Here is a 26,163-nt window from a genome sequence, read left to right as displayed (position 1 = left end):
GGTCTTCCGCGCCTTGTCTTCTAGAAGGCCGTACTCCGGTGGGAGACCTTGCTGTCGGCGGCTCGTTCGCTGCTCTTGGTTGGCGCCGGTGTCTTCTCCGCGACGGGGGCTGGGTTCACGGCTTGACAGGGGCGTCCGGTACATGAACGAAGCAGCACCTCCACCAGATGTCATGAGGTCGTGACGTGGCCAAAGACAGGAAACTTCGTGTTGGGATTTAACTGTTTATTTGGGCGTACCTGTGCCCGGTAAAGGAAAAGTCTAATTACAGCAGCAGTCTTGCACAGATAGCAGTCTCGGACTGATAGCGGCGAACGCAGCGTCGGCCTTCGATCAACAACTGACAAGCGGCGAAGCGCGTCGGCATTTATACCCTTGCCGTCGAATGTTCTAGCGTTATCGCTGGCGGTGGCGTAGGTTCCAGAACAATCTGTACCGTTCGCACAGTGGGCGTGATCTGATCTTATCGAAATGATCTACTACAGTCCGGAACCTTCTCGAAACCTGCAGGCGCGGTTTGCGCCGAGAATCGTGTGGTGTTCGAACGATTACAAAAACTTGTGAAATGGAACGTGGCAATATCATCGTAAATTATGCGTCATTGTTACTCTTTCATCATTTGTCATGGTGCTCTTTGGCCAAACATGGTGATTGCATCATTAAAACCTACATATTATTATCATCATGTGAGCGTGGTGCAAAAGTGGTCTTCTATAAGGTCATGGCAACGTGGCAGCGCCATTGGCTGGAGGGGGGTCCATTAACAGCAAAAAGCCACACTGCTCTTGATTATCATGCGGTTATAGAATCCGCACTAGAAGTCACAAGACACCACATTTATTTATCCGTTTATACACGCCTACACACATATATATGTATACTACATACATACATAATGCAAATTGTTTATAGAAATTGAAGTCGTAAGATGAAGGAATGTGCGAAACGTGAACCACATCGACAAAATGTTCACAAAAACGGTGGCATAGTAGGCTATGGTGTTGCGTCACTGAGGATGAGTTCGTGTGTCCAATCAAAATACCTGCACGCATTTGCCAAATCGTGCCCATGATTTAGAAATGTACTTGAAATCTTCACTATTCGATAGCCATCAATGAACTGATAAATGAACTTTACCTAGTGGTCAGTCCTGATCAGTAAAATGCAGAAGCGATATTATTGGACAATGGCTGGGCTAATCTCAGTGAAACTTGTTGCATTTGAAAAAGTTCAACTCTAATGACTTTACGATGTACAATTAGTATTTAGGGTCTGTAATTTTTTAGTAGTATGCCTGAATACTGGCAAGTTAAAAAAAAGAAAAAGCTCAGCATGAAGTTTATGAATATGCAACTCTGCTTGAAAAGCAGATTGTGTAAATTGCATCTCACGTAATGTGTAAAGTGTGCAAATTTGATTGATGAATTTACGATTGATGTAATGTTGTTGCATCATTAACGAATGTCTTGCAATAACTAAAATAAGACACAAATTTCCCTGCTGTGCTACACCATGTGTCTTACCTGGTACATGCTCCTGCTTTATCACTGCAAATCTGACTGATATCAATGTGATTGCCCTTGATCAATTCATTTTCTCGCTGAAACCTGTTCGCATGCTTGCTTTGTCATCATTGCAAGTAAGGCATTGAAGCATTTATCGCACACACGCGTGTTGTGCAGCTCCAGTGCTACTTCCTCATCTTAGATGACATCATGGACGGATCGTCAATGCGCCGCGCCCACCCCTGTTGGTACAAGTGCCCCAATGTCGGACTACGGGCCATCAACGATGCCCTCTTTTTCGACAAGGCCCTCAGGTGGGTGTTGAGGCAGCGGCTTCGTTCACTGCCCTGCTACCTCCCGCTGATAGAGCTCTTCCACGAGGGCGACCTTCGAACCGTGCTCGGTCAGGAAATGGACATGGTGGCTGCTGCTCCGGGCAGCAAGTGCAAGCCCACGATGGACCTGTACTGGGCCACCGTCACATTCAAGACGGCCTTCTACTCCTTCGCCCTACCCATCCGTGCTGGGATGTTTCTGGTGAGACATCTGTCACACAGGTGATGGTAATTACAGACTGGTTTCTACTATGCTTTGACATGAATGGCAAGAACCTTTATATTGAAGCAAGGCGTAGAATACATTCTCTTTAGGTGAGGACACTCACAAGATGCGATTCACCAGATTATTTAAGTCGGCGTGCTCCTCGGTTCGGCAATGACATCGGATATCCATCAGCGAGCTGGACAACAGAACTTCATGACAAAAATGTGGGGGACCCTTTAGCTTCGCCCTTAAGAGTTGTACGCAGTAGCGATATCCGGCCCCTAGTGCGTCCTTCAACTGCTAAGTGCATACTTATTAACGTGTTTGTTACATATACACACATGCACACACACATGCACACAGTAGATTGTACCAGCGCACACACGAATGGTACATACAGGTTTTTGATCTAAAGCAAGAGCCCTAATCTGCGTTCGTCACAAGTGCTTGCGCGTAGAACGTAAGATGTATAGGGCCGTGTTATCGGCTTGGACTTTATGTAAGCATGACCATGACAACAAAAACTTGCCGAAACTGTCAATATCATTGCTATGCATTAACAGTGAACATTTCGGTTCTCCTGTCCTCTCATCTGTACATGTCAAGTTGCGTTGTCAACGTAAGCATTAAAAAAAATTGTTTAGCTATGCATTGCACAGCTTATTTCTCTTCCTTTCTGTTCTTATGTCGGCTGTGGGGCTTTAATAACCTGGGCAGAAGCTTTCTTTAATTTATAAATTTATTTTCATCAAACCATTGAGTTTAGATTGAAGGTAACATTTATAGGATTATGTCTAGTTTTCAGTGGTTCATGTCAGTTTGGTGGTTTATGAACATAAACATTCTTAATTCATCTGAGGTCTGGTAAAGTGTAGCTATGCAAAGCATCACTTCATCTCTTGTTTTCTCTGGGTTATCCCTCTGTTAGACGTCATATCATATTTCAATGACAGGAACTCTCACATAAACACACACACACACACATTATCTTGTGGTAAGTCTGGTTGGTTCACCAGCATATAATGTTTACTAAAAACCACCGGAATTTTTTATGTTTCCCAGAACGGTGTGGCTAGCGTTACGTCCAGACCTAACTGTAAGCACCGCAATCTTTACGTCCAGCCGTAACTATAGCCAACGGTATGCTACGTCCACGTCCAGACATAACTATAGCCATTGCTTGTGTTACGTCCTTAGTCCCATGGAGACGTTTGCATCTGCTACGGTAATGTTTGGCACTGCCGCTCGCCGAATCTAGCGGTCATAAGCTCAGATTCACCGATTTACCGAAATCACTTGTGTGTTGAAAGCTGCGTCATTTATTGTGCCAGATTTTTTCGCATATTAGCAGCTCTGTTGAGACAGACCAGCTGACAAACTTTTGGAAGACGTTGCCGGTACCATTCTACCGTATCGGGGGCTCCCTTTTCATTAGATTCCTTGAAGCGGTCAACAAGCAGAGCAATCATGATAGAACCCTGCCCACACCGCGGTTAGTGGTAAACACCGGCTTTCCAACTGGATGCAAGTACGGTTTGCATGCCCATGCTGACGTGTAAAACGTTCACTAGGGTTACGCCCGTACGGTAACAGTAGTTACAGCTGTCCCACGTCGCGACATGTAATCTCGTCGTCTAAAAACCTCATCCCCGTAGTTTTAATGGCGCAGCCCGTGCTAATGTAGTATCTACAAAGGTGTTCTGTGGAAGTATCTCTAAACGTTGGCCCGCGCAGCCTTCGTATAGCGCATTGCCACTTGTAGCAGCCTCTAGCCGCGATATTAGGCTACAGGAGACAGCAGCAATTTTGGAAGAATTTATCGTGATTTTAAATACATTATTGTGAATAATTCTTTGTTGATCACATAGTTTGCATCATTTTAGAACCTTTCATTTATTTTGCACTGATATTCAGCATTGATAGCCTATTTTAGGCCTGTATTGACCACAGCCCGACAGCGTCACGTCAGACAGTATATGAACGACACGTAGACATGAAATATAGATTAATATAGATTATGATTATTGTTGAGCGACAAAAAGACATCCATCTGACTCATTATATATATATTTTTACGGGTGTAAAGGTAAAAACATGAAAAAATCACCTCAGAATAAAAAACTGATTGTCACTGAGGCCATAGAGTTTGCTGTGGGAAACTCTACGACTCATAGAGTTAATACACAGACTCTACAGGAAAAGCTCCCAATAGCGCCTATGCTGGGATAATCTCTCGGTGCGCTTTCGTCGCTAACACTCACTATCTTGCTACAGCAGAATTGTGCGGCGCTGTAGCTATGCGGTTTTGCGCGTCCGCCGTGGCCACGAAGGCTATTTTCTTTAAGAAAAAAAATATGTATATTGTGAGCGCTGACTATGTACTTCATCTTCATCTGTATGACCAAACCATTGTAGTGATCATCATCCTATGTCACGCGGGCTGGCTCTCTGGCTCGTGCGTCTGGATTAAAAAAAGATAACCTGGTTACTGCCGTACCGGACGTGGTCTCATAAGTGGTGGAGCGTGCTTTGGTTCCCACGTCCTCCTGCTCTACCCGTCACCCCTGGAGCTCCAGTCTGGTCGATGGTTGTGCCCTCAAGCAACAGCGATGGCAGAACCCAACGTGTCCACTGCTGCAATCGCTCCTTCTCAGCCACTAAGGCTTCACTACACCGTGAGTACCTCTCATCGAGACCCTCCGGTATTTTCCAACCTTCGCAACGAAGACGTCGAAGAATGGCTCGACAGTTATGATCGAACCAGCGTTTGTAACTATTGGGACGAGGCGCACAAACTGCGCTATGTTCCTTTTTACCTCGATGGCGTCGCTAAAACCTGGTATTACAACCACGAGAGCGACTTCTCCAATTGGTTGGCCTTCATGGGGCATCTCCGTCAAGTATTTGGCACGTCTGCAGGATGCTCTGCAGTAGGGAAACAGAAGCTCGCAACCCGCATTCAGGGGGACGACGAATCGTATACGTCCTGCATTGAAGATATTCTGGCTCTCTGTCGCCGAGCACAAAATGACATGACGGAGGCCGATCGCATCTGACATCTACTGAAAGGTATCAACTCTGTGGCCTTCAATGCTCTCGTGACCCAGAATCCAACTACCGTCCAGGACGTCATCACTACATGCCAACGCCTGGACGCGCTTCATTTCATGCACCTTCCACATGCCTGCTGCGACGCTCGCTTTACCAGAAAGCATGCATTGCGGGCCCTTATCTGCACAATTGTCAAAGAACTTCACGGCCTTATTCCAGGCAACCCAATCATTGCGTCTGTCTGCACACCTCCTCCCAACCTGCGTGAGATAATCAAGGACGAACTGGCATCAATGACAAGCGCTGCACATGCCCTGTCTTTTGTGCGCTTCCCAGTGCCTTCGTACGCAGAAGTTGCATCGCCGGCCCCTGCACAAGTTCCAACCGTGCCTGCGGACGTCGGATGCGACCATGTGGCTGTGTGGCGTGGCCTTGGCACGCAAGTGCCAAGGCCATGCCACTATTCTACATGGCGTCCTCCGCGCTCCATCTGCTTCCACTGTGGCATAAGGGGTCATACATCCCGTTTCTGCCGCCGCCGTCAGCAGGATGAACGACGTGGTTACCCAGCTTACGAGAGAGACCCGATGGAAACGATCCTCTCGTCGGTCGCCCTACCCTCCACGGTCTCATGCTGGGCCTCATCTTTCTTGTTCATCTCGCCGCCGTTCTCCGTCAACGTTTCAGCGTACGTCATCACCCCTGCGTCCCGCGCTGATCTCTCTGGACTCGAAAAACTAGAAGGTGCAGTTTTTGAGGGGGGAACTGCTTGTTGTCGGAACGTTACAACTCCTTCATCTCGTCCAGCTAATTTACTGCCTGTTTGTGTGGAAGGTGTTTTTGTTGACGCCCTTATAGACACTGGAGCCGCAATTTCGGTAATTTATCGTGAATTGTGTTTTCGCCTGCGTAAAGTGCAAACTCCTTATGCCGGTCTCATGTTGTGCGGCGCTAATGACAGTCCAATTTGCCCGACCGGGTTGTGCACTGCTCGTGTTCTCATCGATGGAATCCGTCATCACATACAATTGGCTGTGCTGTCTTCGTGCACCCGTCAGATAATCTTAGGCTGGGACTTCTTGTCAGCGGCGTCTGCTGTAATTTCGTGTGGTCGGCCCCTCATTCGTATTACGGACACTGAGATTTCTTCTGCTGCCGACCTTTCGTCGCCCAACCTTGTGACAGCTGCGGATTTCCTCCTGCCTCCCGGACAAGAACGTGACCTTACGATCAAGTCACGAGATATTCTAGATGGCGACGCTGTGTGTGACGTAGTGTCAGGTTTTGGGCCCAGGACCGCTAGCCAAGAAACAATCGAGCCACGAGTGCACACACACACACACACAAAATATATTTACACGGGAAAAGCAACTATTAATGGAGCATTTCAAAACATAGTCTGTCGCATGCAGTTCTATGGGAAATCTCTCACTAATTAAGTCTCTCGCCGTTTTTTGCTTGGGCTTGGACGCTGATTGCTCAGCGTGACGTGCCATCTGTCTCGTTGGCGTCTTCAACGTGAGTTGGCCCACGCCATCACACGGCCTTCTGCCGCAGTAGCAGCAGGAGGGTAGCGGTCGTTCGGAAGCTCCGCCCTGGAGCAACAGCTCTCAGCCGCCGCGTTCGTCCCAGTAGCACACCTGGGTCGTGCCCGCCACCTGGAACGGCAGCAGGACCAGCGGCCCACAGCAAACCGGAACTCGTAACAAATCGAGACGACAGCCGGAACAGCGGAACCTCGCCTGGTCCCTGGGCCAGTTATCCAGCCGGAGTCCAGGACAGTGCAGCGCCTAGAGGACGTCTCCTAGTTCCCCGGACCGGTTGTCCAGCCAAGAACAGTCTGTCCTTGCCCACTTCGCTGCTTCGAATGCTGTCCTGCGCTTCCCGATCCCATGTGCTCTTCTTTGTCGTCTTCACTCTTCTGCCCATATTATCATACTGTGGTTGTTCCTTGCCAGCGCTGCATTTTTTGAGGGATCACCATCGCATCTTGTTTAGTGCGGTTCTCCCGTGGTTGTGCAAGCATCACGGCCTGCAACACGATGCCAGAACCACTTCTTTTGCCAAAGGGGACCACTGTAGCCAGCATTACCGAAGAAGCACCGCTTTGTGTCGTCACTGGTTCATCTGCTTCGTCATTCTCAAAGTGTATGCCAGCAGAAGATGCATTTCCTGCTCTCAAGGCCACTTTGTGTGAACATCTCAACCCAACGCAAACTGATGCCTTGCTAGCGTTATTAATGAAGCACAAAACTTGCTTTGACGTTTGTTCCGAAGGTCTGGGTCAAACAACAGTGATCGCCCATCGTATCGACACCGACGAATCTCGTGTCATTCGCCGCCGCCCTTACCGTGTGTTGGCTTCTGAACGCAAGTTTATAGAAGAACAAGTCAATGACATGCTTGCGCGCAACGTCATCAGGCCTTCGACAAGAGCATAGTCTTCTCCTGTCGTACTAGTGAAAAAAAAAAGGATGGCTCGGTAAGGTTTTGCATTGATTACAGATCACTCAACAAAATCGCTCGTAAGGACGTCTACCCAATGCCTCGCATTGACGACGCTCTTGACACTTTACAAGGTGCCGAGTACTTTTCAAGTCTCGACTTACGCTCCGGTTATTGGAAGATTCCAATGCACGAGTCTGATAAAGAGAAGACTGCGTTTGCTACGCCAGATGGGCTCATTAAATTCAATGTGATGCCTTTCGGCCTGTGCAATGCCCCAGCCACATTCGAATGGATGATAGACACGGTACTGCGGGGATTAAAATGGAAGACCTGCCTTCGCTACCTGGATGACATTGTCATCTTTTCGTCCACCTTCTCACAGCACCTGGAACGGCTAGACGAAGTCCTCACGTGTTTAGCTAAGGCCGGTCTCCAGCTCAACACTAAGAAGTGTCGGTTTGCCAGTCACAGCATCAAGGTATTAGGTCACGTCGTCAGTAAACATGGCGTTGAGCCCGATCCCGACAAGGTTGCCGCGGTACTGCACTTTCCTACACCAATCGCACAGAAAGACCTCCGCAGCTTCTTTGGCTTGACGTCGTATTTCCACCGCTTTGTACGTGATTTCCCTACTATTGCGGCTCCTCTGCACAAACTTCTGACCATGAGTGCACCCTTTGTCTGGTCGGATGACTGCGAAGCCGCTTTTCACACCCTCAAGTGATGCCTCACATCACGGCCAGTGCTTCGCCATTTCGACCCTGCAGCACCTACTGTGCTACACACTGACACAAGTGGACTTGGCATCGGTGCTGTTCTTCTTCAGCGGAACCACGCTTCCGAAGAACAAGTCGTGGCCTACGCGAGCCATACTCTGTCACCTGCTGAGCGAAACTACAGCATCACTGAGCAAGAATGTCTCGCCATCGTGTGGTCTGTACAAAAGTTTCGCCCTTATTTATACGGCCGGCATTTCACAATAGTGACTGACCATCATGCTCTGTGTTACTTATCGTCTCTCAAAAATTTGTCGGGACGCCTTGGCTGTTGGGTACTACGATTGCAAGAGTATGACTACAGCGTCACATATAGGTCGGGTCAAGAGCACCAAGATGCCGACGCTTTGTCATGTTGCCCGCTCTCGCAAAGCGCCGAAGTGTCACCTTCCATCTGTTCGTCACCGCCCACCAAAGTTACCAAACAGACGGCTGCTGCTTCGAAACAGTTAGTTGCCTCGGCGAACCTTCTTTCGTCCACAGATCTGGCCTCGCTCCAACATGCCGATACCTACTGCCGCACAATCATTGATTGGCTCACTGGCTTAACGCGTGCTCCAAACAGCCGCCTAAGACGACAACTTGCCCGTTTCAAGCTTCAAAAGAGAACATTATGTCGACAAATTTACCATCCTCTCGGTAACCAATGGGCTCCAGTCATTCCTCGCTCACTTCGTCTGGATGTTCTACAAGCGTTTCATGACGATGCGACAGCTGGCCACTTAGGGTTCCACAAGACCTACGACCGCCTCAAGACTCGCTGCTTTTGGCCTGGCCTCTCCACTTCTGTCGCCAAGTACGTCGCTTCCTGCGCGTCATGCCAGCACCGAAAACGTACCACGTCTCTTCCCGCGGGGCCATTGCAACCACTGCCGTGCCCGTCCACTCCCTTTGAATTTGTGGGCATAGGCTTCTACGGACCTCTTCCGCTTACGCCAGCCGGTCACCGTTCGATTGTTACTGCCATAGACCACCTTACTCGCAACGCGGAGACGGCAGCTTTTTCATCTTGTGCTTCCTCTGAAGTAACCGATTTTTTCCTTCGCGCCATTATTCTACGACATGGCGCACCGCATGTGCTCCTTGGTGATTGTGGCAAGACATTTCTTTCTTATGTCCTTGCTGAAGTCTTACAGGCCTCTAACACCATCCACAAGACCACATCAACGTATCACCCAGAAACTAATGGTCTGACTGAGCGTTTCCACCGAACTTTGTCCGACATGATCTCTATGTACGTGCAACCGGATCACAAAAACTGGGACACAATACTTCCTTTCGTCACGTTCGCATATAATACTGCCATACAGGGTACGACGAATTTGAGCCTTTTTTTTCTCGTGTATGGCCGTGTACCGACTTTTGTTCTGGACACCACCTTTTTGTCCACATCTTCCAATCCATCTTCATCTCTCCCGGAAGAGTTTGCCGCTCGCATCGCCCGCTGCCGTGAAATCGGCCGCGCCAACACTGCTACCATTCAGGACAAGAGAAAAATCGACATTGATGCAAAGCGCCGAGTTGTTGTGTTCCGCCCAGGCGACGAAGACCTTTTGTGGACACCTGTTCATGTACCTGGGCTCTGCGAAAAGTTCCTTCACCGATATCTCGATCCATACACCGTCCTGGAACGAACATCTGAAGTCAGCTATCTCGTTTCTCCTGTCAACGCAGCTCCTGATCACCGTCGCCGCCACGCCGAGATCGCCCACGTTTCTCGGCTGAAACGATATATTCGGGGTCCCTACCCTTTCTAACTTGCTGCCCTCTTTCGCGAAGGAGGGAAAATAGTGTGAGCGCTGACTATGTACTTCATCTTCATCTGTATGACCAAACCACTGTAGTGATCATCATCGTATGTCACGCGGGCTGGCTCTCTGGCTCGTGCGTCTGGATTAAAAAAGATAACCTGGTTACTGCCGTACCGGACGTGGTCTCATAATATAAGCGACGCCCTTGGAACATTAATGTTGCACTGTTTAAATAAATACTTGCACGAAAAATTAATTAAAAGTATAATATTTGGCTGGGCTTGAACTGACGACCTCACTGTCCTGCACGCGCTGCATTAGCCGACTACGCCACTGCTGCCGATCGGCTTGGTGGGTTTAACAAGCCGGTTTTGAATTGTTGTCACGCTGGACGTAACTCTAACGTCTTATTTTTACGTTGGGACGTCGTTTTAATGGCTTTTACCGTTACGTCTAGACGTAGCTTTTGCAAAAGGTGAAAGTTACGTCCAGCCGTAACAATAATCTGCTGCTAAGGTTACGTCCGTCGTGTGGTTCACGTGTGGTTCGCACTTGACTTTGATAATCACATGGCAGTCTCGAGCCTTTGCTCGTGTGTCACTGGGATAATTTCGCTTTGCGATGCGCTTGCTGCAGCAGAACTGTACGGCGCTGTAGCAACGCAGTTTTGCGCGTCCGCCGTGGCCACGAAGTCTATTTTCCTTAAGAAAAAAAATATATATATACGCGACGCTCTTGGAACATTAATGCTGCACTGTTGAAAAAATACTTGTGCAAAAAAATAATAAATAAAATAAAAATATTTGGTTGGGCTTGAACCAACAACCTCACCGTCCTGCACGAGCTGCTTTAGCCAACTACATCACTGCTGCCGATCGGGTTCGGCGAGTTTAACCAGCCGGTTTTGTATTGTCACGCTGGACGTAACTCTAACTTGTCTTATTTTTACGTCTGGACGTAACTTTAACGGCTTCTATTGTTTTGTCTAGACGTAACGCTAGACACTTCGTTTCCAGAAATAATCATTGATTAATATGTGGGGTTTAACGTCCCAAAACCACCATATGATTATGAAAGATGCCATAGTGGAGGGCTCCAGAAATTTCGACCAGCTGGAGTTCTTTAACGTGCACCCAAATCTGAGCACACGGGCCTACAACATTTCCGCCTCCATTGGAAATGCAGCCGCCACAGCCGGGATTTGATCCCGCAACCTGCGGGTCAGCAGCCGAGTACCTTAGCCACTAGACCACCGCGGTGGGGCCATTTCCAGAAATAAAAAAAAAAACTTGAATTAACAATAATGTTCACACCCAGAGATATGCTCCAAGACTAACTTGCGTAACTCCGAAACATACCCTGGGGTTCTCCAAAGGTGTTCCAAGACTCCCCTTTTTACCCCTTCAAAACTGCTCTGAAACAGCATTATTTGTGCTCCTTGAGTTGCTTGAAAAGACTGAACTCCGCATTCACCCCTGCACCTTTACATGGGCATTTTGGTAGCGAAAGCATCACTTGATGAAAACCACTATAATCTGGGAGCTATTTTCACATTCTCCATCTAATGAACATGTTTACTTCGGCGGCATTCATTTACTCGAAAAAGTGGCGAGCCGTGATGTCGCGGCACTTTTGACCACGTCGATGCACCGAATCCGCCAGCACATTACCGGCCTAAAAAGAATGAATGTGGACAAAATGTACAGAAACAGGACTCTCAAACAAACTTGACAAGTCTGAACTTGCGTATGAATGTGTTGAGACGTTTGGAGAACGTTTTAGGGAATGCGTACCGACTTTCGAGGCGTGCAGGTGGGTGGCCACGTTATACTTAATTCAAGTGCTAACTTGATTAGAGTTCATGCACAGTCTCAGAGATGTGCGTCCAAAAGCAGATTTCTGGAGCCAGTCGTCGTTGTGGCGAAACGCACTCCGTCTTTTTCATTTGTATTGAGAGTTGTAAAAGCTTCGCGATGTTAAAATGTCTTTGTGGAAGAAAGATTAAAAACGGGCGGTGCGCCACTCGCCGAGCTCCAGCCAGTCTCAAGAAGCTGAAGCAGACAGTCCACTAAGTGGACATCACGAGAACTGCGCTCCTGGTTGCATCTGCATCTTGACCAAAGATTTGATTTGGCTAGACTTCAAGTGGCGAATTAACTCGAGCCAGTACTCTTGTGTCAACATTGATCGCATGCTTGTGCATCGATGACGATGTGGAGCTCTTAATTTACTGTTGCTCCAATGCAACTTATTTCTAGGGTGGACCTCAAATGGAAAATTAAAGGGGTACTGACATAAAAGATTTCAGGTCTCTTTTCATCGAATGAAACGCTAACCTCTCAAGAGCGTAGGAAATCTACTGCTATACTCGAGTGCGCTCTGAAAAAGTAATTATGGTATGTTTTTAAAAGATAGTTTCGGTTCCTAGACAGACGTCACGACACGATATGAGCTTCTCTTCATGTGCTCACGCATGATATTGTCACATTTATGCAACCACCATGCACAGTGGCTTCACTGGCGACATTTGAAATCAATTAATGGTTTCAAATGTCACCAGTGATTTAATGAAAAATCAATATGATAAGTTTATTAAAAGAGAAGACCGTTTCCTTGTAAACAGCTGGAATCTTTGCAGCACCTGGTGGAGCTGTTCTCAACTGCCCGCTCCTTTCTGCATGACCTCAGAGGTTCACTTCAGCAGCAACAGTAGTTAAGGGCAGACATGGCTTGTGGAGATATTTTCTGTATTTTATGTCCAGACATGATTAAACTAAACAGGCTTGTTCAGTTTTTTATGGTGATTTTAAGTGTGCAAGAATCTTCTTGTAGTTAAACTGGTTTACAATGTACACAAAGCTGCCTCTCTATTGTTTATAGACAGTACGAACAACATTAAACAAAAATTACATATTACTGGATAGCTATATACTACAATTTCAATAACTGCAATGCTGCAAACTGTTTTCAGATGAAATCAGAACTAGTAGTTCTTCAGATCAAAAATTGAAAAATTTATGAGCAGATGAAAATTCTGTTCTAAAAATTTTGTATTCACATTTAGGTCTTTATGTTAAAAAAATTAAATACAACTCCAGGTGTTCTAGATCATGAGATATCTCTACAACAAGCTAAATAAGTGACCCAACATTTTTCTATGATGACTTTTTTGCTATTCACCAACATCCGAAACCAGGGTACATGAATGCTGAGGTGAGAGTGGTACTGACACAAAATTTCATGGTTGAGGTAGCTTGCACGATCTGTTCCCGTGAACATGCTGTACATCATCTGCAAAATATCAACAGCTAATATAGCTTGGAAGGTATATTACAGAAATTTCGAAGTTTGAAGAATTTTGAAGCTGTTGACATCATTAGAAGCGATCCCTTGGAGATCCCCTTACTTCCCTCATGTCACCCCGCTGCAGTCAATAAAAGAAGTTATGATGACATCATAGCCGCCATTTTTCTTTTGCCATGTTTGTTCCAACAGTCTATACTTCTCGGCGGCTGGTCATGAGTGCGTGGCTCCGGCGCATGCATTGAAAGTTTTGTGTTTGGCGACACTGCAGCCCTGTTTCCTATTCAAAGAAACTTCATGATGCGAACCGTGCAGAATTGCATCACAATCTATGTGCTGATGTAGTCGAGAGCTGCTCACGCTAGGTGGCAATAGCTGCACCCTGGGGATTGTCGTTTTTGGAGCTCTCTCAAACTGAAACTGGTCAATAATGAGGGGCTTGTAATTAATTTTCTGTTGTGTGCTGCAGCAATTGAAATGCTGTGTTATGGCTGCCAGGCGCCCAGCAACACGTTGCAGCAAGAAAACGTGAGACCAAAGTTTGTGTCAGTATCCCTTTGTCGTAGATCCGGATTTCCACGAATTTTTTTCTCTCACCAATGTCTGTGTGTAATAAAGACTATGGTATTTGATGAATGTGTTATGATGAAGCTACAAAGCAGTAATGCTTTGGCGAGAACAACACGTTTTCTGGTAACCATTGGTCACCTTGCAGGCAGGCGTCGAGGACAGATCGTTACATGAGCAGGCACAGGAGGCGGCGCTGGCTCTGGGTCGCATCTTTCAGGTACGCGACGACTACATAGACTGCTTTGGCTCGGTCGAAGAGATTGGTAAAGTGGGCACTGACATTGTGGATGGCAAGTACTCCTGGCTTCTGGTCACTGCCCTTCAAGTGGCGTCGCCCAAGCAGACTGAAACCATAATGGTGAGTTACCTCCTCAAACCAATAATCGAATTTGGCTGAGGTAATGGTAAATCAAGGAGTAATGATGCCAAACTGAAATATTTTTGACTTGTTCTAAATAAAAACACGGGTGTCAAGAACCGTTCAATAGTGTTGTAGTGCTTAGGATTTCATTAAATATACGATAGACTCATTAAATTGAAACTGAAGGGACCGGGAAAATATGTTTCATTTAACAGGAGTTCTGTTTACCTCGAGATGGTTCACTGAGAGATGTTTTCTGAGAGAACAGGGGTGCAGAATACAACTATGAAATCAGTCATATCAGAGGCAATTGTTGCATTTAAGCAGCAGTTCCATTTGACAGATTTCCATCTACCGAGAGTCCGCCTAGTGCGAAATTCCGCGACATCGGGCACGAGTGATGCAAAAGATCATCACGTGATGACATCACCATATCACGTCACAAATTCTGCAGTGACATCAGGTTGCGTAATGCTGCAGGAACGAAACCGCACAGCGCGTGACCTTAAGAGTAGAAAATCATGCGCGGTGAACCAAGTCAACAGCTTCAAGTACTTAGGCGTAACGTTCACTAGTAATCTTTCCTGGAATTTGCACATAGATAACATCTGCTCCTCCGCTTTTCGAAAACTGTGTTTCTTGAGACACAAACTTCGTAATTCGCCTCCAAGTGTTAAACTTCTTTGCAACCATTCATACGTTAGACCAAAACTTGAGTATGCTGCTGTAGTATGGGACCCGTATACCAAAAATAACATTGATAAATTGGAAAAGATTCAGAGGAAAGCTGTCAGGTTCATTTTTTCAAAATTTCGTCGCACGGATTCTCCCTCTGAATTAATGATTGCCAATAACATTCCCAAGCTTCAGTTAAGAAGACAAAAATTTCGTCTCGATTTCCTCTCCTCACTTACTAAACATGAATTGGCTATCGACCCCTCCCTGTATATATCCGCCCTGACCACAAAACACACGCGGCACTATAACCCTAGATCGCTAACACCATATCAAGCGCATACCGATACTTACAAATTTTCATTTTTCCCGCGTACCGTGGCTGAATGGAATTCCATTGCTGAGCCATACTTATTAGATACTGTATAGCCCCATTTTTCGTTAGTGTTGTTATTTGTGTTGGATTGGCAATGCAATGTCCGCCGTTTCATTTTTTGTCCCTTTTGCTATTTTTGTATTATTGTGCTATTCAAATGCTCGTCCTGCCAGGACCACAACTGTGGTCTGCAGTATGTATTAAATAAAATAAAATAAATAAGTCCCTGTGCAGAGCTATGATATGTGGAAATTGTATACAGTGTTCATTCGAACCCAAAATAATAAAAGTGCGACAAAGTAATTGTTGTGGCTGAGGCATGTTCAAATTCTTCATGAGAACTAACATACAATAATGCCAGGGAAAGTATAAGAGATGATACTAAGAATAATTGTAATGTAAGTTTGAAGAAAGAGTATTCTACCACTGAGTCGCATTGGCACTTTAAATTTGAAAAAAGAAATGTGGATGAAAAGATAACTTGCCGCCGGCAGGATCTGAACCTGCGACCTTCGAATAACGTGCCCACCGAGCGACAGAGATGGGCTAGCCAATTAGATTACTGTTTCAGCCCTGTTCACCGCCCCAACTTGCGTGCTTTTCCGCACGTTAGTATGTACAATGCATGGACGGACGCATGTTATCAATTCGGACTTTATACGAAACGTGACTGCAACTGCAAGAACTTGCCAAGAGTGTCTATAAAATTGATATCGCAGCAAAAGAAAATCAAAACAGAAGCATTGCACTGATAATTTTTGCAAGTACTTATATTTACACAGCATGCACGCTTGCTGTTAGCTTTCCTATTGCAATCCCTTTTTTCGCTGTCCTCATATGTTCAATGCCATGGCTTGTTTATTACGAGTTTAATCTACGAAATACGAGTGACAGTTAAAAGTCCATCAGTTTTTCCAGTTCTGCTTATAATAAGAGCATTTGGGCTTCTTTTTCGCTTAGCCGTTTGTAGAATTTTCTAGCTGTTTGTCACATTTCTGGGGCTTATTTTCATTTTTGCAATAGATATGGTTGTTTTAGTGACCATCACATTCACCAGTAGCGCATTTTCTGTTCACTATTAGCACATTTTTCTATGAATTTGGATAGTTTAGTGTTGAAGTCAAACATACATTGGGGATGATTAACAAGTATTGCAAATTATGCTCTGGCAAATGAGCATTCAACCAAATGGACACTGCCCTAAAGTGGATATGTGCTTTCCTTTATAGTTGCGAATATTCTCGCTTTACAAAATACAGTTGAATCTCATTAATTCGAACACACTTGATTCGAACTTCGGCTTAATTCGAACTCACGATGAGGTCCCGTGTATTCCAATGGGCGAAAAACCCCCGTAATTTGAACGCACAAGCACTTGCGACGGTTAGGTCAAACATAGCACGCTCCAAAATGCTCTCAGCACCCCGCCCAATCCCACAGCGGCACCTGCGACACCTCAATGCTGTGCACGAAGGAAATGAAAAGGAAAGAAAAGGCTGCAGTGGAATGTTTGCTCTCTCTCGAATGCCGATCTGAGACGCGCCCGTGTCACGCTTCTCCCTTTTCCGTCCCTGCCACGTAAAGACCCTTCTCCTTCCAACGTCGTGCGCGGAGAGAGAGGAAAAAAAGGAAAAGAAAGCCGTCGCTGGACTGAACAAATGGTGGTTGAAGGAAAGGAAAAAGGCACTGTCCTCTGCAGCCCTTGCGGGAGCACAGCTCTACGCCTTAAAGGCGGGGGGGTCTCTCCTACGTTGGTGCCATGCTTCCCCCTTTCGCGACTCTGCCACGTAACTATTTTTCTTTCAACAATGCGCGCAAAGAAAAAAAAAGCTGCAGTGGAGTGTTGGTTTTCTCTCAAATGCCGATCTGCTTCTCTCCGCGTGTAGACGCTCATCCTTCCCAGTCACGTTTTGGCCATGCTAAGGCTGAGGCTCCGCTACGCAGTCGTTGTTGTAGTCTTTAGAAAGTGTCGGCGCTGGCCATTTCCGAGCGCAACCTCTCTTGACAGGAGAATGCTGAAGCTGAAATAGAAATGCTTCGCAAGCTGCGTGCGAAATTGATTGACTTCTGCAAGGCAAACGTGTGCCGACGCGCATCATGGATTACTTCAATTAATAACGGATGTCCTGTGATTTGTGATTAAATGGCAGTCTTCTGAAACTTCCCCCTCGTGTGTTAGCTCAATGCACATGTGCCACTGCATGGAGAACCCTCTGTTTATTTAGATTTTCTTAATTCGATCTTCTTTTAATTCGAACAAATTTTCGGGCCCATTCGAGTTCGTATTATTGAGATTTGACTGTAATTAAAGTGCCCCCTTTTTTTAACAAATGATGGGACTTGCTCTTCCAGAAGTGCTTCTTGCAAACATAGTCGCAAGACGTGAGCTCTCGATCTTTTCTTGCTATGGCACAAGCCCACACTTCCAACCTGACATGGTCACTATAAATGTTGTAGGTAATTTGTAATTAGTTTCTTCAGACAGGATGCGTACCAACTGTCGCAGTTTGGTGCAGCACATTTCTGCACCAAATTTAAGAAGAACCGGTGGAAATATGCAAAGCACTTTTTTTTTTGTGGCATGCAAAGCACGCGCGGGGATGAAGTCGGTGCTACGTGCGCTAAAGAGACAAGGAGCCTGAAAATTGTGAAGCAATGTGCAACAGCTTGCTTGACTGCATAGGTAACTTTCCCTCCCAAGGCTACCTATGCACACGTGCGCACATGCGAGCGAGGAGACCTATTCACGCTGAAGACGTCTGCCACAACCCGTAGCTCGTTTCAAGTGCTGTATGGCAGCTAAAATACTGGTGATGTTACAGACAGAAATCTGGGAAATATTTGCTATGTATGAGGTGGCATTTAAATTTTTGTGTACCGTTCAGGTAAGCAATGGCAGCACTCCAGAAGCGTCATATGTCGTGCTGTGGTGAAAACCGAATTTTCCCCGCCATGCTATTGCGCTGCCCACGTATGCCACTGCCGCCTAGAAGGTTCACCTCAAGTATTTTTTCTTCCATGCTCTGAGCACATCTTTTTTATCTTCAAAGGTGTGGCTTACTTTCAGTGTGATTGTGAGCGAGCGCACTGGGCACGTGGCATCATCTCCCGGCAGCCGTGGTGGCTACACAGCTTACGATGCTCGAGTCAGCCAGTGGCTGTGGAGTTTGGGTACATGGTGCAGCTATTTGGATATACGGCATAATTTGTAAAAAGTAGGGAGAATGATTTCTAGCCAACTCTGAGAATCGTCAATTCCAGGCCACATCCTGCGCTAGAACGTTTGGCTTGCGCATCCTTAGGAGCCTTAAAGGGGCACTAATGAGCAAAATGAGTTTTCACATTTTAGTAAAGTATGATTTCACAATTCCAAAAACACTCACCATTGTCGCAACTTGGTGAGTGGTGAAAAAACATGCGGAGAGGAAATGCAAAAAAGCAAAGCCACTTTGGGATTCCCACACCAAGCACCATGACATAAGAAATTTCTAAGGTGTCAACTGGGTCCTACTTGCCTTCCAATCGATAAAAATTGTAATCTGTGGGAGCCATAGACATAGCATATGAAGGTTCAGAAAATTTCATTAAGCGAGCACCACAAAAATGACAAAAATTCTTACGTTGCGTGCGGAGATTTAAGCGAGAGATTTAAAAATTAAACTTCAACCTCGATTTTCTCCGCTAATTATGGACTTATATCATAGTGAAACATGGCATTAGAGTTCTCCGAGTGCAGTTTGCCAATCTAAACCAAGTCATTGTTCCTCTTTAGTGTCGTTGCTTCAACTACCGATTGGCAGCATTTTCAGACTATGCTGAAAAATTGTTGAAGGGGCCCTCTAAAAATCCTACCCTAATAAGCGTAAAAGTGGTGGTTGCATTATACCATCATGCATGCGTGGTTACGCCAACGATTTGTTGTTTCAGGCGCACATCGGACGCGGTGCTCCCGGTGGCACTGATGAGGCTGCAGTGAAAGCCGTCTACAGGGAGCTAGATCTCCCAGGTCACTATGCGACCTACCGCGAACGTGCCCTTCGTGACCTAGACGCCCAAATCAACAGGCTGCCCTCCAATCTGGCGGATGTGTTGCGTCTCCAGAAGGATGCGTTATTGAAGCTGGACTTGTAGTGATGTTACTTATTCCCTTCTTCTTTTTTATGGACGTTCCCACCTCTTTTCCATTTCTGATGGACATTAACACCAGCCGCGAATGTGAATGTACATTAAAACCACTTGTATTTGCCAGCAGTGCGTTGCATGTGATTAATTTTCATTGGTCCATGAATGAAATGCCTCTGTACCTAGAGATGATTTCTTCCTTGCAGTGAAAGACAAAGACAAGATGATTTCTTCCTTGCAGTGAAAGACAAACTCCCCAAGCTCTCTGTGCCAGCAAAGCTGGCTCGTCATAGCAAAGCTTGAATGCATTTTGACAGTACGAGTTTCACTAATGTCAAGCTTGGACAGCTAAGCAGTTTTGGTGTTACACTGTTGAAATGTGGTGACCATGACTAGGGATGCGAGCGACAATGCATCATGGCTGTGCTCCTTTGAGCGCACTTGCATTTAAAAGCCAGCGTCACAGAAATTTCAGTGTCAGCGGTGTTGGCAATGAACGAAAAATTTGCACTTTGCGTAAGTAGGTATCACAATTACAGCAAATGATAAAACGCATAGTTACAAGCAGTATTGAACCTCTGCCTTCTGTGAGGCAAGCAGGTGTTCTGTTGCACAGCCATGCCAGTGCTTGAAGTTGCTTTGGAAAACAAAGCACTTTCAAGCTTCGGCAATACAGGCGTCATTTTGGGCAAGGAGTCGCAGTACCAGATGTAATATCACTGGGCCTGTGAAAATATTCGAATGCTTCTAATATTAGAGCATTGAAAATTATTGAAGTATTTGTAATGAACGAATATGTGCATGTTTGTACACTTGCAATCCCCTATAAAAGTGGTTTCACTGCAGTGGAGTGCTAAACCGTGAAACCATTTATTATCATTTTATTCATGTACATAAATAACACGAAAACAGAGGAAATAAGTTGGGAACACGCTGACAACTGCCACCTATAGCGGCACAACGCCTGCCTGCACCTTCGGGAAGGCCAGGCATAGAGGAAAGGGAGAAGGAAAGAGAAAAGAAAAGTAAAAAAAAGGGCGAAAATACAAGCTGTAACAAGCATGCTCTTCGGAGGAGTTTCAGCAAAAAACTTGCCAGGGCAAGCAAGACAGCTGCAGCACAGAAAACAAGAGGCCGAGAGCGCAACACACGAACTTCGTCGTCTTTTCTCTTCCTGGCACAGAACTAGCGCTGATGTGCACCGGTAAAATTTCCTCCCTGCACAAAAAGGAGCCATCCTGGCGACGGCGACTTAAGGAAAAGACGCTATAGGTGGGTCGTGGCAGGGTTTAAGTTGTGTGACGTGAACTGTTTCGCGGCCTCGGCAGCGATCATCGGGCGATGGGTTGACCGGCTCAACGACGTAGTTTACGGGAGATGTCTACTCCAGTATGCGGTAAGGACCATGGTACCGTGACAAAAGCTTAGTGGGAAGTCCGGGAGTTGTGGACGGGACCCAAAGCCAAACCAGCTTTCCCGGGGAGTAATCGGCATCTGAAGCAGCTGTGTCATGATAGAATTTTTGGCGCGACTGATCTTGCCTGGTGTACGAGCGAGCCAGTTTACGGCACTCTTCAGCGTAAGCAGTAGTTTGAGAGATGGGTTTGCCCTCAGGAACGTCCGGTTTGTACGGCAGAATGGTGTCCAGAGAACATGAAGATTCACGTCCATACAGGAGAAAGAAGGGAGAGAAGCCAGTGGTAGTTTGAGACGCAGAGTTGTAAGCGCAGGTGACGAAAAAAAGTACGCGGTCCCAGTTTGTGTGGTCTTCCGACATGTACATCGCCAACATGTCGGCAAGGGTACGATTGAAGCGTTCCGTCATGCCGCTAGTCTGAGGATGGTATGCAGAAGCGGTGCGGTGTACAATGCGGCATTCTTGAGCATAGCCTCGATGGCATTTGAGAGGAAGACGCGGCCACGGTCACTAAGTAATTCACGTGGGGCCCCATGGCGCAGAATGCGATGACGAAGTAGGAACCAGGTGACGTCTTTCGCGGTGGTGGCTGGTAGCGTAGATGTTTCTGCGTACCGCGTGAGGTGGTCGATGGCGACTATTATCCAGCAGTTGCCGTCAATAGTGGTCGGGAGTGGACCCACGAGATCGACTCCGACACGTTCGAATGGTCGGGCAGGGCAATGGCTGTAGACAACCAGCGGTGCTGTGAGTAGGAACCTTGCGACGTTGGCACTCCGGGCACGACTGAACGTACCGGCGAACGTATCAATACATGCCTCGCCAGTAGTACCTCAGGCAAAGACGCGAGTACGTCTTGAACGAGCCAGCGTGACCGCACTGAGGGTCGTCGTGGAAGGCACTGCAAATGTCTGCGCGCAAATGACGGGGGATCACGAGGAGCCACTTGCGGCCTTCGATCAGGTAATTGCGACGATACAGCAAGCCTTCACAAAGCGCGAAGTGTTAGACGACGACGTAGGGTGCGTGAGGTGGAGTTTGGGCCCCGTTGAGACAAAATGTCAAGCAGGGGAGCGATCCAGGGATCTTTGCGCTGTTCTTCCGGCATGTTGATGATGGCCAGAGATGATGAATAAGAAGTGGAAGCTGGTGAGCCGGCAGTGTCAGAAGGCAGTGGCGATCGAGATAAGGCGTCAGCGTCCGAGTGTTTTCGTCCAGAGCGATGAACCACACATATATCGTACTCCTGTAATCGTAAGGCCCAGAGCCAGGCATCCAGTCGGGTCTTTCAAGGACGACAGCCAGCATAGCGCGTGGTGGTCGGTAACAACATCGAACTGACGCCCATAGAGGTAGGTCCGAAATTTACCGATTGCCCAAACAATTGCCAAACACTCCTTTTCTGTGACGGGGTAATTTGACTCCGCCTTTGTGAGCGTACGACTGGCATATGCTACAACGTACTCGCCAAAGTCTGGTTTTCGCTGGGCGAGTACCGCGCCAAGGTCGACACCGCTAGCGTCCGTGTGTATTTCTGTAGGTGCGTTGGGGGTCATAGTGGCGCAGAATTGGAGGAGATGTGAGGAGTAGGCAAGGCTTCGTAAATGACTCATCGCAATCGGCACTCCAAGCTGAGAGGTCGTTGCTGCGGGCGAGAAGCTGTGTCAAGGGGGATATAATGGAGGCGAAATTGCGGATGAAGCGCCGAAAATATGAACACAGCCCAATAAAGCTTTGGAGTTCCTTTAGAGTGCTGGGCTTGGGATATTCAGCAACAGCTCTAAGTTTGGCAGGATCTGGTGAAATTCCTTCTTTGGAGACGATGTAGCCTAGGGTGGTAAGCTGACGGACGCTAAAATGACATTTCTTCAGGTTTAACTGCAAGCCGGCGTTAGTGAGGCACTCGAGAACTTGTTCAAGGCGAGCGATATGATAGGGGAAATCTGCACAAAAAACCACTATGTCATCAAAGAAGCATAAACAGGTCTGCCATTTGAGGCCTCTGAAAATGGTGTCCATCATCCTTTCAAAGGTAGCAGGCGCGTTGCAAAGGCCGAAAGGCATTACGTTAAATTCGCATAAACCGTCAGGAATGACGAACGCCGTTTCCGGACGGTCGGCTTCAGCCATGGACACTTGCCAGTAGCCTGAGCGCAAATCCAGTGATGAGAAATATTCGGCTCCTTGAAGGCAGTCCAGGGCGTCGTCGATGTGGGGTAGGGGATAAACATCCTTCCGTGTAATCTTGTTTAGGCGGCGGTAGTCAACACGAAATCTTATTGAACCATCTTTTTACCGCACCAGCACGACAGAAGAGGCCCAGGGACTGTTCGATTCCTGAATCGCGCCACGTTTCAGCATGTCATCGACGTTGTCGCTAATAACGCGGCGTTCGGCCTGCGATACCCGGAAGGGACGCTGTCGCAGGGGAGCATGATGACCGGTGTCAATACGATGAGCCACTGCAGACGTACGCCCCAATAATAGCTGGCCAATGTCGAAAGAGGCACGAAAGCGTTGAAGCAGTTGAACAACTTTTGTGCACTGGACTGGCGTAAGCGCGTTATCGATGCTACGCAGGAGAATGTCTTGGACAGGGGAGATTGTAGCCGTGGGTGAGGTGACGGCATTTATCGTCAACAGTGTCTTTTCGCACGTTGCATCCAAAGGGAAGATGGCCTCAAAACTGTCTAAAATATCCAACACATTCGCCGCGTAACAGAGTTGCCGAGCAAGGAAAGGGATTGCACGCGTAGACCACACCGGCACCATGCACAAGGGTAACGACGTCAAATGGGAGTATGAGGTTCCGTCGGCGTGCACAGCCTTCAGGCGGTGTAAACAGGGCGGTAAAATCACAAACTGAGTCAGAGTAAACAGACGCCAGGGTGGCAGAGAACGGAGAAATGATAGCGTCAGGAGCGACAACCAATTTAGGCACCGGGCTCGGGTCGTCGACGGCTGTGGTATTGAAAGGGGACAAAGCGAGTCGAGCTTCAGCGCAGTCAACGAGCGCATCATGTGTAGAAAGAAAGTCCCAAACGAAGATCGCGTCATGGGATGCATCTGGTAGGACAACGAATTCCACAATGTGTAATGCGTCGTTGATACCAAGACGTGCCGTGCACGCCGCCACAGGCTTAACCTGCTGCGAGCTCGCCGTCCGTAATAAAAGATCAGAAACGGGTGTCGTCACTTTCTGCAGTTTGCGGCACAAAAGATCACTTAAAACAGAAACGGCAGCTCTTGTGTCGACCATCAATAATAACCGCAATCTCGTTTGGAGGCGAAAGATGAGGCCTTGAAATTTTCGACGAGGGCGCAGTTCGTGCCTGAGGAACTGCGGCTCTTAGTTTACCTCTTGCGTGGGGTTGGTACGACGAAGAATAGGAGAAATGGAGCGGCGCCGGGGAGGAGGAGATCGACATGAGGGGGAACTAGCACAGCGAGAATAAGCGCCCGATGACTCGGCGGAAACAAGGTATGCTGGCTGCTGTGGCATGTAGTCGAGGTTGGGGATGTAATCATTGGCATAAAAACTGCGCTGACGACAACAGTGACGTGCAACATGGCCAGGAATGCCACAGGCGTAGCAGATGGGCCTGTTGTCTGGAGTGCACCAAGGGTTGTGAGGGGGTCCGGGAGGCGAGAGGGGTTGCGCGAGAACCGGGCGTATTTGGTGAACAGGGCGTGGTGGAGAGTAGTTGGTGACTGGGGCGGATGGTGTTGGCGACGGTCGAGCATAGGAACAGGTAACGGCCTCAGCATAGGTGAGAGGCGCTGCAGGCTGCGTTGGTGGTACAGGAGGTGGAAATGCCTCAGCAACTTGAGCTTGAATGACACGACGGAGTGAGTGATCCAGTGCCGTGGGACTCTCGGTGACAGACGTGGCAATAGAGAGCTGACGAGCCACTTCCTCATGGATGTATTGCTTAATTTTAGGCAGTAAGGTGGAATATTCAGCGCCAGTGCTCTTAGCTTCCAAAGATCAAGTTCCACTGTGGGAATTCCGGCGCAATGGGTAGAAAGGCGCTCTTTGCGCAGCTCGTCAAAGCTTCGGCACAGTTCAATGACTTGCGCTACTGTCCAAGGTCACTTGGCTACCAGCATATGAAATGCATCGTCATCTATGCCTTTCAGTATGTGCCTTATTTTGTCAGACTCTGCCACAGACGCATTCACGCGTTTACACAGATCGATGACGTCCTCAATATACCTCGTAAACGTCTCACCGTTCCTCTGGGCTCTGGCACGGAGGCGATGTTCGGCGCGAAGCTTGCGCAATCCAGGCCGACTGAAGAACGAAGCGACGATTTGCTTGAATGCCGACCAGGTGGTGAACTCGGCTTCATGGTTGTAGTACCATAGCTTCGCTACATCGGTCAGATAGGAGCCGACGCGCGTCAACTTAGCAGGGTCATCCCATTAGTTGAGACCGCTAACACGCACAAACTCTACCAGCCAGTCTTCGACGCCAAGTTCGTTGCCGCTGAACATCGGAGGGTCATGTTGACGAAGCGTCCCAGCACACATGATTGTAGGTGGTGCTTGAAAAGGAGCGGCGCTCTCGGCCATTCCGGGGGCAGATGGTAAAGTACGGCTGCGGAGCTCCAGGACGAAAAGAGGAACGACCCAGCAGCGCTCCACCAAATGTAACAAGCGTGTTCTTCGGAGCAGTTTCAGCAAGAAACTCTCCAGGGCAAGCAAGACAGCTGCAGCACAGAAAATATGAGGCCGAGAGCGCGATACACGAACTTCGTCGTCTTTTCTCTCCCTGGCACAGGGCTAGCGCCGATGTGCACTGGTACAAAGCAAAAAAATTGTCACATGAAAAATAGTGTTGGCTACTCCTTAGCTCTCACAGGTGTTGAACATAGAGCCTATGAGGCCCGAATTTCTGAGCATAAAAGACCTGTAGCATGTATAATATGCAGTTTATTATAACTTTCAAAACATGACACTCGGAACACTAAATTCAACGATCACATACATGTGAAGTCCTGTAAGATGCGAAATAGTTTGCGATGTCTGATTTCACAGGCTCTCTAGGTAAAAAACCTGGAAACAGACAAAACTGCGAAAAATGAGAGCTTCTGCGCCACTCGCTCGGGTTACTCTATGGAATTGCATTTATATTTAGCAGCATGACCCAGGAGCGACACTTCATTTAAGAGCTAAAGATCAAGAGTTATATTAATGCGACAGCGTTAAAGAGCTTGTTTAGCAGCAATTACAGCGACGGTGACACCACCTGAAAGCCATCTT

The 26,163-nt window shown here is 47.4% G+C and overlaps 1 protein-coding gene across 2 annotated transcripts in view; it reads left to right on the top strand.

The window, feature by feature from the left end:
• Positions 1–19,607, top strand: part of LOC119181434 (Farnesyl pyrophosphate synthase) — a 30,257-nt gene extending 10,650 nt beyond the window's left edge. For both annotated transcript variants that reach the window (XM_037432680.2, XM_075884248.1), the window contains exons 3-5: positions 1,683–2,042; positions 14,093–14,305; positions 19,287–19,607. In XM_037432680.2, coding sequence (XP_037288577.1) covers positions 1,683–2,042; positions 14,093–14,305; positions 19,287–19,490 — 777 coding nt within the window. In that variant the 3' untranslated portion in view covers positions 19,491–19,607. The remainder of the gene's footprint in view (positions 1–1,682; positions 2,043–14,092; positions 14,306–19,286) is intronic.
• Positions 19,608–26,163: the final 6,556 nt, after the last annotated feature.

This window comes from Rhipicephalus microplus, unplaced genomic scaffold (assembly GCF_043290135.1).
Source record: "Rhipicephalus microplus isolate Deutch F79 unplaced genomic scaffold, USDA_Rmic scaffold_24, whole genome shotgun sequence".
Lineage (NCBI taxonomy): Eukaryota > Metazoa > Arthropoda > Arachnida > Ixodida > Ixodidae > Rhipicephalus > Rhipicephalus microplus.
The sequence above is the reverse complement of the archived record's forward strand: the minus strand, read 5'-3'. Positions and strand labels throughout refer to the sequence as shown.